The sequence below is a fragment of the Diorhabda carinulata genome, chromosome 3, assembly GCF_026250575.1.
Source record: "Diorhabda carinulata isolate Delta chromosome 3, icDioCari1.1, whole genome shotgun sequence".
Classification (NCBI taxonomy): Eukaryota; Metazoa; Arthropoda; class Insecta; order Coleoptera; family Chrysomelidae; genus Diorhabda; species Diorhabda carinulata.
The window spans coordinates 23,127,783-23,141,393 of NC_079462.1; the positions used below are offsets into that span (position 1 = coordinate 23,127,783).

The following is a 13,611-nucleotide window of genomic DNA, read 5'->3' on the forward strand; positions in this document are numbered from 1 at the left end:
ACATTATTTTTATACAATATAACTTGCCACTTAAAGAAAACTTATACTACATCACTTGAATGTCAGTACCGTGTCATGTCCATTCCTAGAATTTACCGATAAATTATTAATTTTTTTTGTCGTAACAAATGATTTAAACTAATTACCTTATAAATTCTAATGTTTATGATCAAACTGAGGAAAATTGATGCACTTGTTGTTTAATATCTTAAGTTACCATGTCAGTACCGTGTCATGTCCATTCCTAGAATTTACCGATAAATTATTAATTTTTTTTGTCGTAACAAATGATTTAAACTAATTACCTTATAAATTCTAATGTTTATGATCAAACTGAGGAAAATTGATGCACTTGTTTTTTAATATCTTAAGTTACCATGTCAGTACCGTGGATAAATGAGTCAGTACCGTGGAACTCAAAATCCGACATTTGTGTCTTGCTCGTGATACTTTGAAGTTGTAGTAAATTCCTCTTAGAGTTTTATTTTTACAGTAAAATAGATGAATAATATGCATAAAAAAGTTAGAAAAGTTAAATTTTAAAATCTTGAAATTTTGAATACAAAAAATCACAGTTAGAACGGAATCACCCACCTACTAAAAATGTTTCGGAGATTAATTGTCATTTTTTTATGATGTATTCCATGGCTATTGACTAACATGAATGCAAGACCATCACCCTATTTAAGGCTTCTTTTTGAATCGATTGGTTAGCTGATTCTGTATGCGTACTATTGTCTCCGTAATTGTGACATTCACTAGTCGTTTCAACTTTCTGATATTTCGAACTTGAAAATAAAGTTTTTTTCTGACAATGGAATCATGGGATTGCCTAAAATCCACGAATATTTTGTGAATATCCTCAACACATTTAAGGTTTCGTTGAATATTTGCTAGATATTTTAATATTCACCACAGTATATATTTATTTAGTTGAAAAATACGATTTAAAAACCTCCAACAAATAATGATATTTCGAAGACCTCACTCCAGCGCTTCTAGTGGTAAGTTTAAACGCGGTAATCTCTTAACGTTATGATGGAAGCAAATCGTAAAAGTATGGAATATATAATGAGTTATAGAATGAAAAATGCTTTTTTCTCACTTAACGACTAACAATGGCTCAGGTTTTTCATTCTAAATTTAATGTTTACTATTGCTGTCGATACTACCACTATAAGAACACTCACAATTACGTATTCAGGGTTTTCCGGGACTTGATGCTAATGATTTGGAAGTGAGAATGCTGTGACATAAAAAATTCTCATACGCTTCTCGTTTCTAAGTTATAGGCATTTGAAGTTGCGAAATCAAAACTTATATTTAAACATACTTTCTAAATTATAAATTTGAACCATATAATGTGTTTGTCTGAATAAATCATTCTACACTACTACCTGAAGGCAAGAGGCGACTCGTGCCCAATAACTTTTACAGGGACAACCTGGACAATCTAAAGATAGCAAAAATGAATTTTCCAATCAATTTTTTAACAAAAAGTTATTCTGCTTAACTCGATATAATTTATGGTTTAGGAGGTATGTAGATTTTAGATCGTTGTACATGCAAAGCAAACCGTTAGCCATAAAGAAAAATTCTGAAAAAAATTATCATAAATTGTAATTATTTATTGAAAATACTTACAAAATCAAACATTTCTTGGAGAACTAATGAATAAATAAATAAACATTTATACTACATACTATCAAAGACCATATTACTTGCATAAAGAAAAACTTAAAGAGATTAAAATATAAAAAATGACATTTTTCCTAATAGGGTGATTGGTCGGGGATGCATAATCTTAGAATGTCCTTCAAAGTTCAAAGGAATATCCTCCGTAGACTCCAAAAGTATGTAGAAGTGCAAGGTGCCCACTTTTAACACTTATTAGTTTTTTATTTTATTTTATTTGATAAGTTTTGAGCTAATCTACTGAATTTTTTCCTTATGTAAGTAACACGTTCAACGGTGAAATTTAATTAGAAATCTTTAATTGTGTTCTAATACGTCCTATAAGTATTTTAAGTAAATAATTACAATTTATGATATTTTTTAGAATGTTTCTTTATGGCAAACGGTTTGCATATGTACAACGATCTAAAAATCACCTAAACCATAAATTATATCGAGCTAATCAGAATAATTTTTCATTAAAAAGTCGATTGGAAAATTCATTTTTGCTATCTTTAAATTGTAAAAGTTACGAATTGGTAACCATAATTCATAATGTTCGAATGTATAATTCAGAAAATATACTTAAATATAAGTAAAGCATATAACTCAGATACGAGGGTTCGTATGAAAAAATTCTTTTCATGTTAGAGATAATTTTCACGTCAGCGACTCACTTCCGAATTGTCTGCATCACGTCCCGTAATACCCTGTATAAATCACAGACTGAGAGATAGTTTACCTTCAGTCTCTGAATATGATGATTTGGTTATCGAAACACGCGTCAGACAGTGTAATTGTGAGTGTTGGTGTAGTGGTAGTTGAAACAGTGTGTTCAGTTTGAATGTCACCAACGGTTCTAGAAATTCCAATTTCGTTGACAAGAAAAATTGTTTGACACTCACAACTTGATATTAATTCTATGGTAAAGACATCGACAAAAGTAAATCTCTGCGACAACTAAACTGATCGACTTATGAAAATGTTTTCTGGTAAATGTTTCTATCTGGCAATATTGGACGCATTGTATATTCTTTATTTTATTTGACTTGACTTCCAAAAATGTTTGATATTAAATCCATATAACAATGAACGAGGTATTAAAATGGTTGAAGATTTTCTATCATTCAGTTTATTTTTTTAAATAGCATAACCTTAAAATTATTTACCGTGAACAACCACACAAGTTTATAAACATACCATTATCACCTTGGATACTAACGTGTACTTTTTTGATTTGTTAGAGAACATTCATTGGACCTAGAATTCATTCGCACGAACTGTCGCACGTTCCAATAGGTTTGTTCTTGGTAACTGCACTGACAGAACTTGTTCAAGAAGTGTACACTAAAGCGTTCTTTGCAGCAGAACCAACGCTAGTGTCGCTGTTCTTAGCAGCAGTGCAAGAGAACTAGTTCACCCAGTACACTGTACTGCTTCCACTGGGTCTAGAGTTAGTTCAGCCAATGCAGTGCAATAAATGTAATAAAGAAACGGTGGCACTACATCTTCGTCAGAATGTAAAATATCAAAAAGTACTAAATCGTTTTCCATTATTGTTAATACTACAAGGCCTGAATCACATCAAATAACCTCAAATACAACAATCAACAAATGCTCCATTGCTCTCTGCACTACATCGTTCTTTGTATCCGATCAAACTAGTTTTATACACTCATGAACTGGCCTGCACTGGTCCAGTTCAGTACAATTCCAGTGCAGCTACCAAGAACAAACTTAATGACTACATTAAAAGAGTACTATGTCATTGTACTTTTTAGGTAATCACCAATGAGAATCAACTAATCAGGAATTTTTAATACAATGAGAAAAATTTCACGTTTTGAGGTTATGTTTCTGACGTCACCTAGTATTCCAATTTCATTGTTTACTTCAGTTTTAGTTCGTTATTATTTATTCAATTATATTTGCATTTATCAAGACTTTATTGCTTGCAATATAGAAATTTTCCAAAATAAGTGCAAAATTATTTAAAAAACGGTCGGAAATATATTATCATCATTAGATTTTAAAAAACAGTCAATACATATAATTGTTTTGATACAGTATCGTTTTGTTAACACTTTAACCTTATCACTGGTCTCTGAGACCGATCGAAAAATTTGGCTCTTCGAAATTGGCATCCCTGATGGTTCGTTCGCTTTTCCCGCTCCACAGTTTCCCTCCAATTGTTATTTGTAACCTTCAGTTGGCTGTGAGCCGTCGTGCCGTGCATATCGTATTCAATTGTTTATTGGTATTGAGTTTGTTGATGCACTTGGAAATCGACCACTAACGTATGTGGGTACTATGAAAAAAAAGAGGGGAAATAACTCCTTAATTCTTACCATCTCCAAACAGAAAAAAGGGATCCACCCTATATTTACTTTCTGTTGTGCCTAAAAAGATTAATTCGGTAATATTGGTGTTATCAATCCACCACAGTATCGAAACAATGGACAGAAAAAACAGGTGGACTTGCTAGACATGAAATGTGAGATATATTCGTCCAGTTGAAGAACCAGAAGATGGCCCCTCGCAATATTCTTGCATCAATTCCTTCATCTTGTACCTTAAATTTCGAGGTAATCCTCTTGTGACTAGATACCTATTCGTACGGGCCTAACAATGGAGCTCATAAAGCCACATATGACCAGACGGTTGGAAATACCAAACCTACCACGTGATATCAAGGTTACCATACAAACATATGTTAGGAACAAATATCCTCAAAACTCAGTTGGCTGCATACCAAGTGTCAAGCTAGAAAAAGGAAAACCTGCTCCAAGTGTTCAGCATCAAAGGAGAAGAATACAAATTATAAATGCATGAAATGTGACCAGCCACTATGCCTGGAGTGCAGAAGGAAATTGTGCACTTCTTGTGCTACAAAGATTTGCCTTTTGGACTAACAAAATCTTTGTTCAGTTGATACCAATGTTAAGACACATTTGACTGTCACTTATTCTGTAATTAAAATTGTTTTAACAAATAAAAATAAAAAAAACAAGTTATTTACAAAAATATAAGATTTGTTTTCTATTCCTATGTATACAAATTATTTATAAAACTATACAAAGACATGAAATTTAAGCATTGTAGTTCCAAATTGCATATAATACATGCATATATTAAACCATAATTAGAAATAAATTTTGGTTTTCAAGTAAAAATTTGACCTAAGTAATGAAAAATACTGCTAGTCTCATGGACCAGATGATACTATTGGTGATGGATATGGTTAAAGTGTTAATAAACAAAAGAAAATAACTTCATCCTTATAATAGTTTAATTAAATTTAAAAAAAAAATGGAAAATACAAGTATAAGAGCATTTTTTTATGGTTTGGTAACAAAAACTTTTCAAATATAAAATTTGAACAAACCAGTCACGAACATAACGTAGAATAGTGAAATTTGTCAACTTTGATTGAACACTCCAATCAATTATTTATTTATCTGTAAACCAAAATTCCCCCTTGTGCACTTTTCCGATAAAATGATAGCTAGATTTTTGTATCAACTTGCCTTTTATGGTTCTAAACAAAATCTCAAAAGTCCCCAAGAATATATTTGCCACTAAAAATGTTATTTGAAGCCAAAAGTCAAGAAAAACAGTTTTTAGACCTCAAAAAGTTATTATTTTAATCAACAAGAATATGAAAAATCAATATATTTTTTATATATTAAAAAATTTAGAAAAATTTAGAAAAATTTCATTTATAAAAATATAAAAAAATTATAACAGTTACAGTGAATAAGTGCGCTTGCATGAACACTTGAGTTCTGAAACTAATATAACTTTCCATTTTTTTCTTATTCGCGTGAAATTGAAAAACCACCTGATTTCAATGACTTTATTTGTAAATCTGTCATAAAAACGAAACTTAAAAAAATGAAATCGGATGATTTTTCTATTTTATAGAGTAAGAAACAAAGTGACCGCGATATTTGAAAGAGATTCAGAGTTTGATTGGATCGTCCCGAGTCCTTCGAGCATTACCTTACACTTGGTCTATTCGATTTTGTTGAAAATGTTATTTTGTGCTACTTTTAGATTAACTGTACCTATTTTTGTTAATTCTGTTTGTAAGGGTATAAAAAACATGACTAATAAAAACATATTACAATATAATAACTATTTATGTTTTGCTAAAAAAAGGGAATACAATAATGTAGATTTTCAAAACTAACATTGTAAAAATTTTGTACTTTAGACGTTACAATAAGTTTTCTCAATTTTTTTGCACTGTACCTCACGCAATCTAATCTCACCTTGTGACTTAGACCTTCTTTCTTTACTAGTCAATGGTTTTAGTTTTGGCGTCTTGATGAGTAGCATCGGTAGTTTCTTTATATGCAGTAACTTCTTTACTACACTGATTTGAAATTCAGTTATTGCTATATTTTCTTCTTCGTTATTCTTTTATAAAGAATATAGGTATTTATCATTGCTGTGCTAAATAACAGCTCAATACCAAAATTTTCCTATACCATGGCAACGTCTTTCTCAAAGAAGTGGCTGGCATTTGATCATATAGATGAATAAAAAATTTGCCTTTGTTATAGTCGACAATGTCTTGAGGCTTTATAACCACTCCTGATCTTCTTTCGATATTTACTTTCATAAGAATGCCTTGTAGAAAACATCAACACGTCACGCTCTGGGCTCCGGAAAAAGGGCCCATAGCCACCATATAGATCATTTCGTCGCATTTTTAATTTCAAATAATTTTTTTCTTGGATCCACACTCTATAGGAAGTGTAAAAACACATTTCTGACCTCTGGGGAAAGTTTATCAATTTTGGTTGGGGCTTAACATGTTAAAATTATGTACCACTTTGTATAACTTTGGATGTACGATCAGTACCTCAGACATATATTAAGGATTGGTCCGTCCAGAGAAAAACTGGAATAAGATAGAAAGTAAATGGTGTGAAAGAGTAAATCAGGTGAAATACCCTGATTAACCCCAACATGTTGATCAATTAGATAATATCACTTATCAAAATATTTTTATATGAAACCAACGAGCACAAATTTATAAACGTACGTCAGTTCATGCGAAGTTTTTTTTTAATTTTTTTAAACAAAAAATATATTCCATTTATACGAACTCATAAAATTTTCTAATACTTTTTTATTTTTGTTTATTAATTTTTTTTGAAAAACACACTGAATAAACTACATTTCGAAAAACGTATTAAAAAAATTGACACCATTAATCAAACATATCAGATACAGCCCGGTCTGTATATGAAATTTTTTTTGGTACATTTGATTCATTGTTATCAAAAATACTTCCATCTCCGACTTAAGAGCATTTTAGCTACAATTCGTCTAACATTTAAAAATGGGTATAAAATTTTAGGACAAGAGAGTCACTTTGAGACGTTACAAAAATCTGTTAATGTTTTTTTAAACTAAGTGGTATGCTTTAAAAACACCCAATTTATTTCTATTGTAGGCATTATGCAATTTTGAATTTGAACATGAGAGTTTGAAAGTAAGAGAGGCATTTAAAAAATTCCAATTCTATAATCTCAATTATAAATTATCTAATTTATTTTAAAAAAGGAATATGAATCAATGGAGATTGATTGAAATCTGATAAAACTGTTAAGAAATAAATCGAGTGTATTTTCAACATTTGCACTTTAAAATACTTGAGGAGTATTTGTTATGTCTCTTCGATGACTCCTATGGATGACTAATAGTGTTACTACCTGCCATAAACTACTGTTTGCTTATTGACAAAATTATCATCCCATTTACAAACACATTACAACAGCAACAACACTCATCTTCAACCAGGATTCACGTTGGATATACAAGTTTCTCTGATGAGAGGAAGAAAACTTCCGGAAGGTTTGGATTTATTGTTTAATAAAGAATTCTCACTTTTCAAAATTTACTGCAAGCTCCAATATATTGGTTTTTGTATATATAGTTATATTTCTTGTTATCTTATCTTATAACAACAAAAAATTATTCTTCATAATCAAAATAATCAGATTTAAAATAAAAAATTCAAGTTTTAGGTTCCCTTGGTAAATAATGAATAGGTGATTTAGTTGACACGATCATGTGACTCATGCTGAAAGGGGATTGTTATTTTTTTCTAACATAGCTATTATATTAGTTGTAAACACTTTATGAAGAGGTGAAAAAATGAAATTTAAAAAAATTAACTTCTCGAAATTTCATATTCAAAGTTTGATTCTACTAAAGTTACTACAGGGCACATTTGTGCGTACTAAATAAAGTAAATTATAAAAAGCTCTATGATAAGCATTTTCTCGATTCAAATACCGTTGGCAATTTCTGAGTTTAATACTTATATGAGAGGAATCGGATTCCTGTAGCATAAAAGCTTGCATGGTCCAAGATGGCTATTACATAGACCTATTACAATTTCAAAGGAAATACATATGTTCTGTACTTCAGTATTATGGAAGAAAATCATCTTGTCGTGGACCACATCCACCTCATACAGGGAGAGATGAGCTTCATTTTGATCAGTTAGATCGTTTGGGTAATCTGAGCATAAAAAGATTGTATCATGTAGAACAATGTTTTACTGCACCTGAATATTTTTTTGGTGAAATAAATTAGTAAAAATCTTTGTTTGTAATTCAGATTGTAGATTAATAATGTGGAAACATTTTTGATTAATACAAATAGTTTTGAAATCGAAATACACTAAATTTATTGAGTTGAGGGTGGTTGGTGGTAGAAATTACCCTTCAAATAACCAGAAGGAACTTTAGTTGCATTTAACACCATTTTGAAGTTATATCACAATTTAAAAAAAAAAGTGAGACATTGATGGATTAAGTATTAAAATGGTAAATTATTGGAAAATAAAATGTTATAGGCAACATATTTTTTTTAATTTACCCTTCGATATACGGCAGAATAGTATGCAATATTCAGTCGAATACAGAATATTCGTGGCATCTTAGATAATTTTCCACGATTGCAGTCATCCACCGGAATCATTGAATATATATCCTACATCGATCTTGGCACATCAGTAATTTTCAACGTTTCTTTTTGTCCGCTTTCAATATAATTTTCATAACAATATGACATTTGTATAAATATCACATTTGAAGTCCGCACATTTAGAATTTCTTTTCAATTTCATAATTATATTTTATCGCTATGAAAACTGCCAAGAAAATCGAAACGGACGTTTTTTTACAAACATAAATATTTAATAAATAATTGTGAATAAAATAATTATATAAATACAATTTCAGAGCAGCTTAATAATAAATTCTGACAAAAAGAAATATAATGTGATCAATTCAATATTTTATACATATTACATCTGCACCAGCCTTTACAAAATATTTTACATTATGAGTATCTTGAATTATGTGAAATAAGATGATTTCAATCTGAAACTTTAAATTTCACTGTTTTCTTACTTTTGATAACAACAAAATGATAAAAGTAGTTTTTCACTACAGGTGACACTACTTAAAATCAACAATTTCATTAATTAAAATATGCAAAAATAAAAAAATTAATTGATCGGAAATATAAAGTATCAGATAAATTTAAAAGAAATGTATAAAGTCATTTAAACATCAATTAGAATAAAGATTCATTCTTAAAAATATTGCTGAGCTTTTAAGAGTAAAAACAAAGTAATAACCTAAATATACCTTAAGATATCTAATTTGTGTTTTACAAAGAGGAACACATACGTTTTTATTTTTTAAATTCTTGGCAGTTAATATATAAAGACACTGCTGTCAATGATATGATTTTAAGAATATTTACTATACAACCTATTTCCTTAATTACCCCTTTTAGGTATGTTCGATGAAATTATTATTTCATTACATTTATATCTTGGGAAATGTACCAAAGAAATGAAAAAATGCATATAATACACCGAATATGAAGAGGGCAGCTAAGCGAAAACACAATAATACAGATATATAGAACAATAATAAAACTAATTATAACCGATGCTGCAGAAAAATTGAATTTAGTACAAAAGACAGATGTCTGTCAACAGTCAGCAAATTCTTTAACAGTACAAAGAAAGAATTTTTACTGAAAAATGATAGTTCATCACATCATCTTGACAAAGTTCCTCTATCTGATTTTATGATTCTTTTATAATTGATTGGTCCGCGTCTTGTGAATGATTAAGTACAATTGTTTTGTTGAGATATGGACAAATATATAATATAGGTACACAAAACATTTACTTTACTTATTTAAACCAGTATTTTTATGAAATCTAAAGCCAAAGAATTGGTCAATAAATAAACATGACTCATGACAATAATACTTTCAAATTATGTCACACGATGTTGGATCCTAGGGAAATAATTTCAAATCCCTAACAGAAAAATAGGAAAATATGTAAACACATCTTGGAAAAAGTTCTATGGAGACAATTAATCAAAATTTATTTGGACACGAAATTATATTAAACAATACGAGACTGACTGATAACACCAATAAGATTCTGCTTGTTAGGGAGATGAAAATAATTCAATATAATGACATCAGTAAAGTTTTATCTCAAATCCTCAGAAATAGATTTTGATATTTTTCTCAATTTTCTTTTTTTTATATATTATTTAAAATCGGAAACTTTTTGAAGCGGGGAAGAAATGAATTATATTATTGAAAAAATTTCTACATTAATGTAAAAATAATTTTTTATCATATCCATGTATAACGAGAAAAAGAGATTTATGATATGTTTGATGATATTATTTAAAACAATGAATTAGAAAGCAGTGAACAACCAATGGACCAAATGCATACCATTGTGGCAAGTGGCAATTTATGACCACCAATTATTGGTCAATAAAGGACTTTCACAAACAGGAAATGCATCTCTGTGATATACAGATTGATCGAAGTTAGTCCAAGAAGCTAGATTGAGGATTTTTAGACCCTCCATACCAGTAGGGAAAGCACTCACTATTTTTCAGAAACAATAGCAATAAAACATATGCGCTCATTCTCTTTGATGTAAAAGCTAAGCAAATGTAAAGGCTATTGACTGCAGGTCCAAGCCAATGGGAGTGTGAACAAACCTAAAAGCACTGGATTACAGAAACAAAATAACACTATTGTGGTTACCAGGCCATTAGGGTATATCGGGCTATGAGGAAGCAGACCCGTTGCCAAAAAGGGGGTAACTCTATATTTTGGACCATAGCCCTACTGAAACCTCATGGGATGTCATATCAACAATGAAATGAATGTAAACTGGTGGTCGGTCTTCTGACAAGTCACTGTTCTGTCAAAAACCACCTCAGAACAATAGGATAGCTGGGCATCTACTATATAGCAAAGGACGACAACTGCTAAGCATCTACTCTGAGAATGTCCTGTGAGTAAAAGGCATAAGTACCTAAAAACAGTCATGCACAAAATATCTGTGTAGGTTTAGGTGCAGAGAATGGAAAATCAAAACGCTTCCTTAAATAATTAAATGTAATCTGATATTATTAATATATTTCATATTGAAATATGAAAAATATTTTTCATACAGGAATAAAAAAATTTTTTTTAGAAAAAAATTAACATATACATTGATATCAGGTATATTATATATACCTAACTCATTTTATAACGGCTCCAGAAGGATTTTGAATATTACAAAAAGAAATATACAAAAAATCATCAAAATTGTAGCTGTTTCTGAGGACTTCTGAAAATTTCTTATTTTATATATTTATTGACGTGACTGATATACAAGAATAAAATTTATAATTATCTAACCATGAACTGAAGTCTAGTTCACATCTTTTTTTCTAACAACATAATTATGAGAAAATTGATAATCATATATAATAATGTAAATATCTCGAATATCAATGGATAAAATTGTTTTTAATAAATAATGAAATACGATTATAGTAAATATCTTCTATCTCTCTCTTTTGGAATCTTCTGTTTTAATTACTAGTGTTAATGACTAAAAATTTATAAATTACCTGATGATAAATTACAACCATAGATCAAAATTTTATATAACGATTAATATACTTAGAGACCAAAGCTTTCCTCGTCCACGACATGGACCGTGAAGGATGTTCAGTTATAATAAAAGTCCTAATATTTGTCAATACGCTGGTTCGCAGAATTCGTTTGATGTTTGTTTTTACATATGTATACATTGTTTTTTATTTAACCAATTTCTTGGAAGGCTTTATCATTTATTTGCCTGTTTACTTTCTAGATATTCCTTTCAAATATAAATTCGTGCTTTTTTGGCAGCGAGAGTAATTTTATAATTAAAAGTTATAATGAACAGAATGAAATAGTAGAAAGTAACTAGTGAATTTGCATAAATTATGAAAGTAGTTATAAAAATAGTGAATATTTAATTTTATAAGTAGTGATCAGTAAATTATTATAGTGTCGAGTGTACGCGTGTAAATAACTTAAGTAAGTAAGAAACTGTGTATAAATTCACCTCACTGTTAGAAATGATTTTAATAATTACATTACACTACCAATACAAAAGAAAAAAAATTATTTAAACTCCCCCAACTTTCGTCCACTATTATGTTCCCTTTTTTAAAGGAACTCAATCTGGCAATCAGTCGCTTCAATCATATAGATGTAAGATATAAGTTTTTTAGCACTTACACTTCCTAATAAACAGAAAAATATTTCATTTAATGGAAAGTATACTCATCAAATCATCAGAATCAAAAAGATTCAATAACAAATATTTGCAAAAAAGTTTAACGAAGTGAAAATTTTAGTTTTGAACTAATGATAAAACGATGTCACCATGAATGAAATGACATACATCCAATTTTCTTAAAATTTAAAACGTGTTAGATTTTATATAAATCGTCCATCTTATTTAACAAATAGCAAATTTTTTTGCAGATGATAAATAGAATATTTTTAGTTTCAGCCTCCAAATATAATAAAATATGTCATAATATTTGATGATTATGGTTGCAATTCAACAACATAAATGGAATAAGGGATGCAGTTACTCATGAAAAAATCAGTGCAAATTCTCTGAGATCAGACATTTTGTAATTATTGCACCTAATAATTCAACTATTTTTTTTCATTTGTGTCATTTTTGTACTTCCGATAAATATGTGTGGATACTTAACAATTAATTATACTATGAATATAAAGAAGCCACTTTAGATTAAATAAAATGACTTGAGAAACTTAAAACTAAGAGTGGACAAGTTATTTTCAAATGTAGAGATTTTTAAATGAACGCCCATGTTCAAATGAAATTATCTCCAGAGTATTTATTATCAACACATGATATTTAGATAGTGTGTTAATTGCAAATCGATTTTGAGTTCGTATAACCCGAACATATTAGCATTCATTTCAAAATAACTTTTCAAATTGATTCAATAGACTAGCCCACTTTATTAAAATCTAATAAAAAATATCTCTCTTCTCTGGACAACATAATCTGTGTACATTTGTTACAAATATAACAACGAAGAAAAATATACATTTACCAATAAATTACAAAAAAAGAATAATAAAAACAATCTAAAAATCGACACATGACACATTTCGGAAAAGCATTAGTTGACAACTGCCTCTGGAATATGACTATTTATCTCTTCTAAACCTACTTCATCCTTTTGAAAATTAGCGTTATTGGCAGCCAAGGGACCTGGATTTGAGGATTCGTCATAACCAGAATCTGAACTGTTATCGCTAAAAGCTTTTGTGGACGTAGTAGTATCGCACTGTTCATTCTCGGGCTTATTATTGCTGGAACCAAGTTTACACCTGTTCAACCGGCTAAGGCAAGGCTTCAAATAGGCTGGATCCACCATTATTTCATTATACCTGCCTCTGAATATTACTCCACAACATATTTCCTCCCTAGAAAAAATCTATTATTGCAAACACATATACAAGCTCCTATGTATTACCTTACAGAATTATTGA

The 13,611-nt window shown here is 29.7% G+C and overlaps 1 protein-coding gene across 2 annotated transcripts in view; it reads right to left on the bottom strand.

Annotated features, from left to right (window-relative positions):
- The window catches only part of LOC130891815 (SIN3-HDAC complex-associated factor), a 30,196-nt gene that overhangs the window by 13,290 nt on the left and 3,295 nt on the right, over positions 1-13,611 (bottom strand). The window contains exon 6 of one of the 2 annotated variants that reach the window (XM_057796813.1): positions 13,290-13,545. In XM_057796813.1, coding sequence (XP_057652796.1) covers positions 13,290-13,545 — 256 coding nt within the window. Of the gene's footprint in view, positions 1-594; positions 13,546-13,611 lie in introns of both variants that reach the window. The other variant, XM_057796812.1, reaches the window with a different exon arrangement.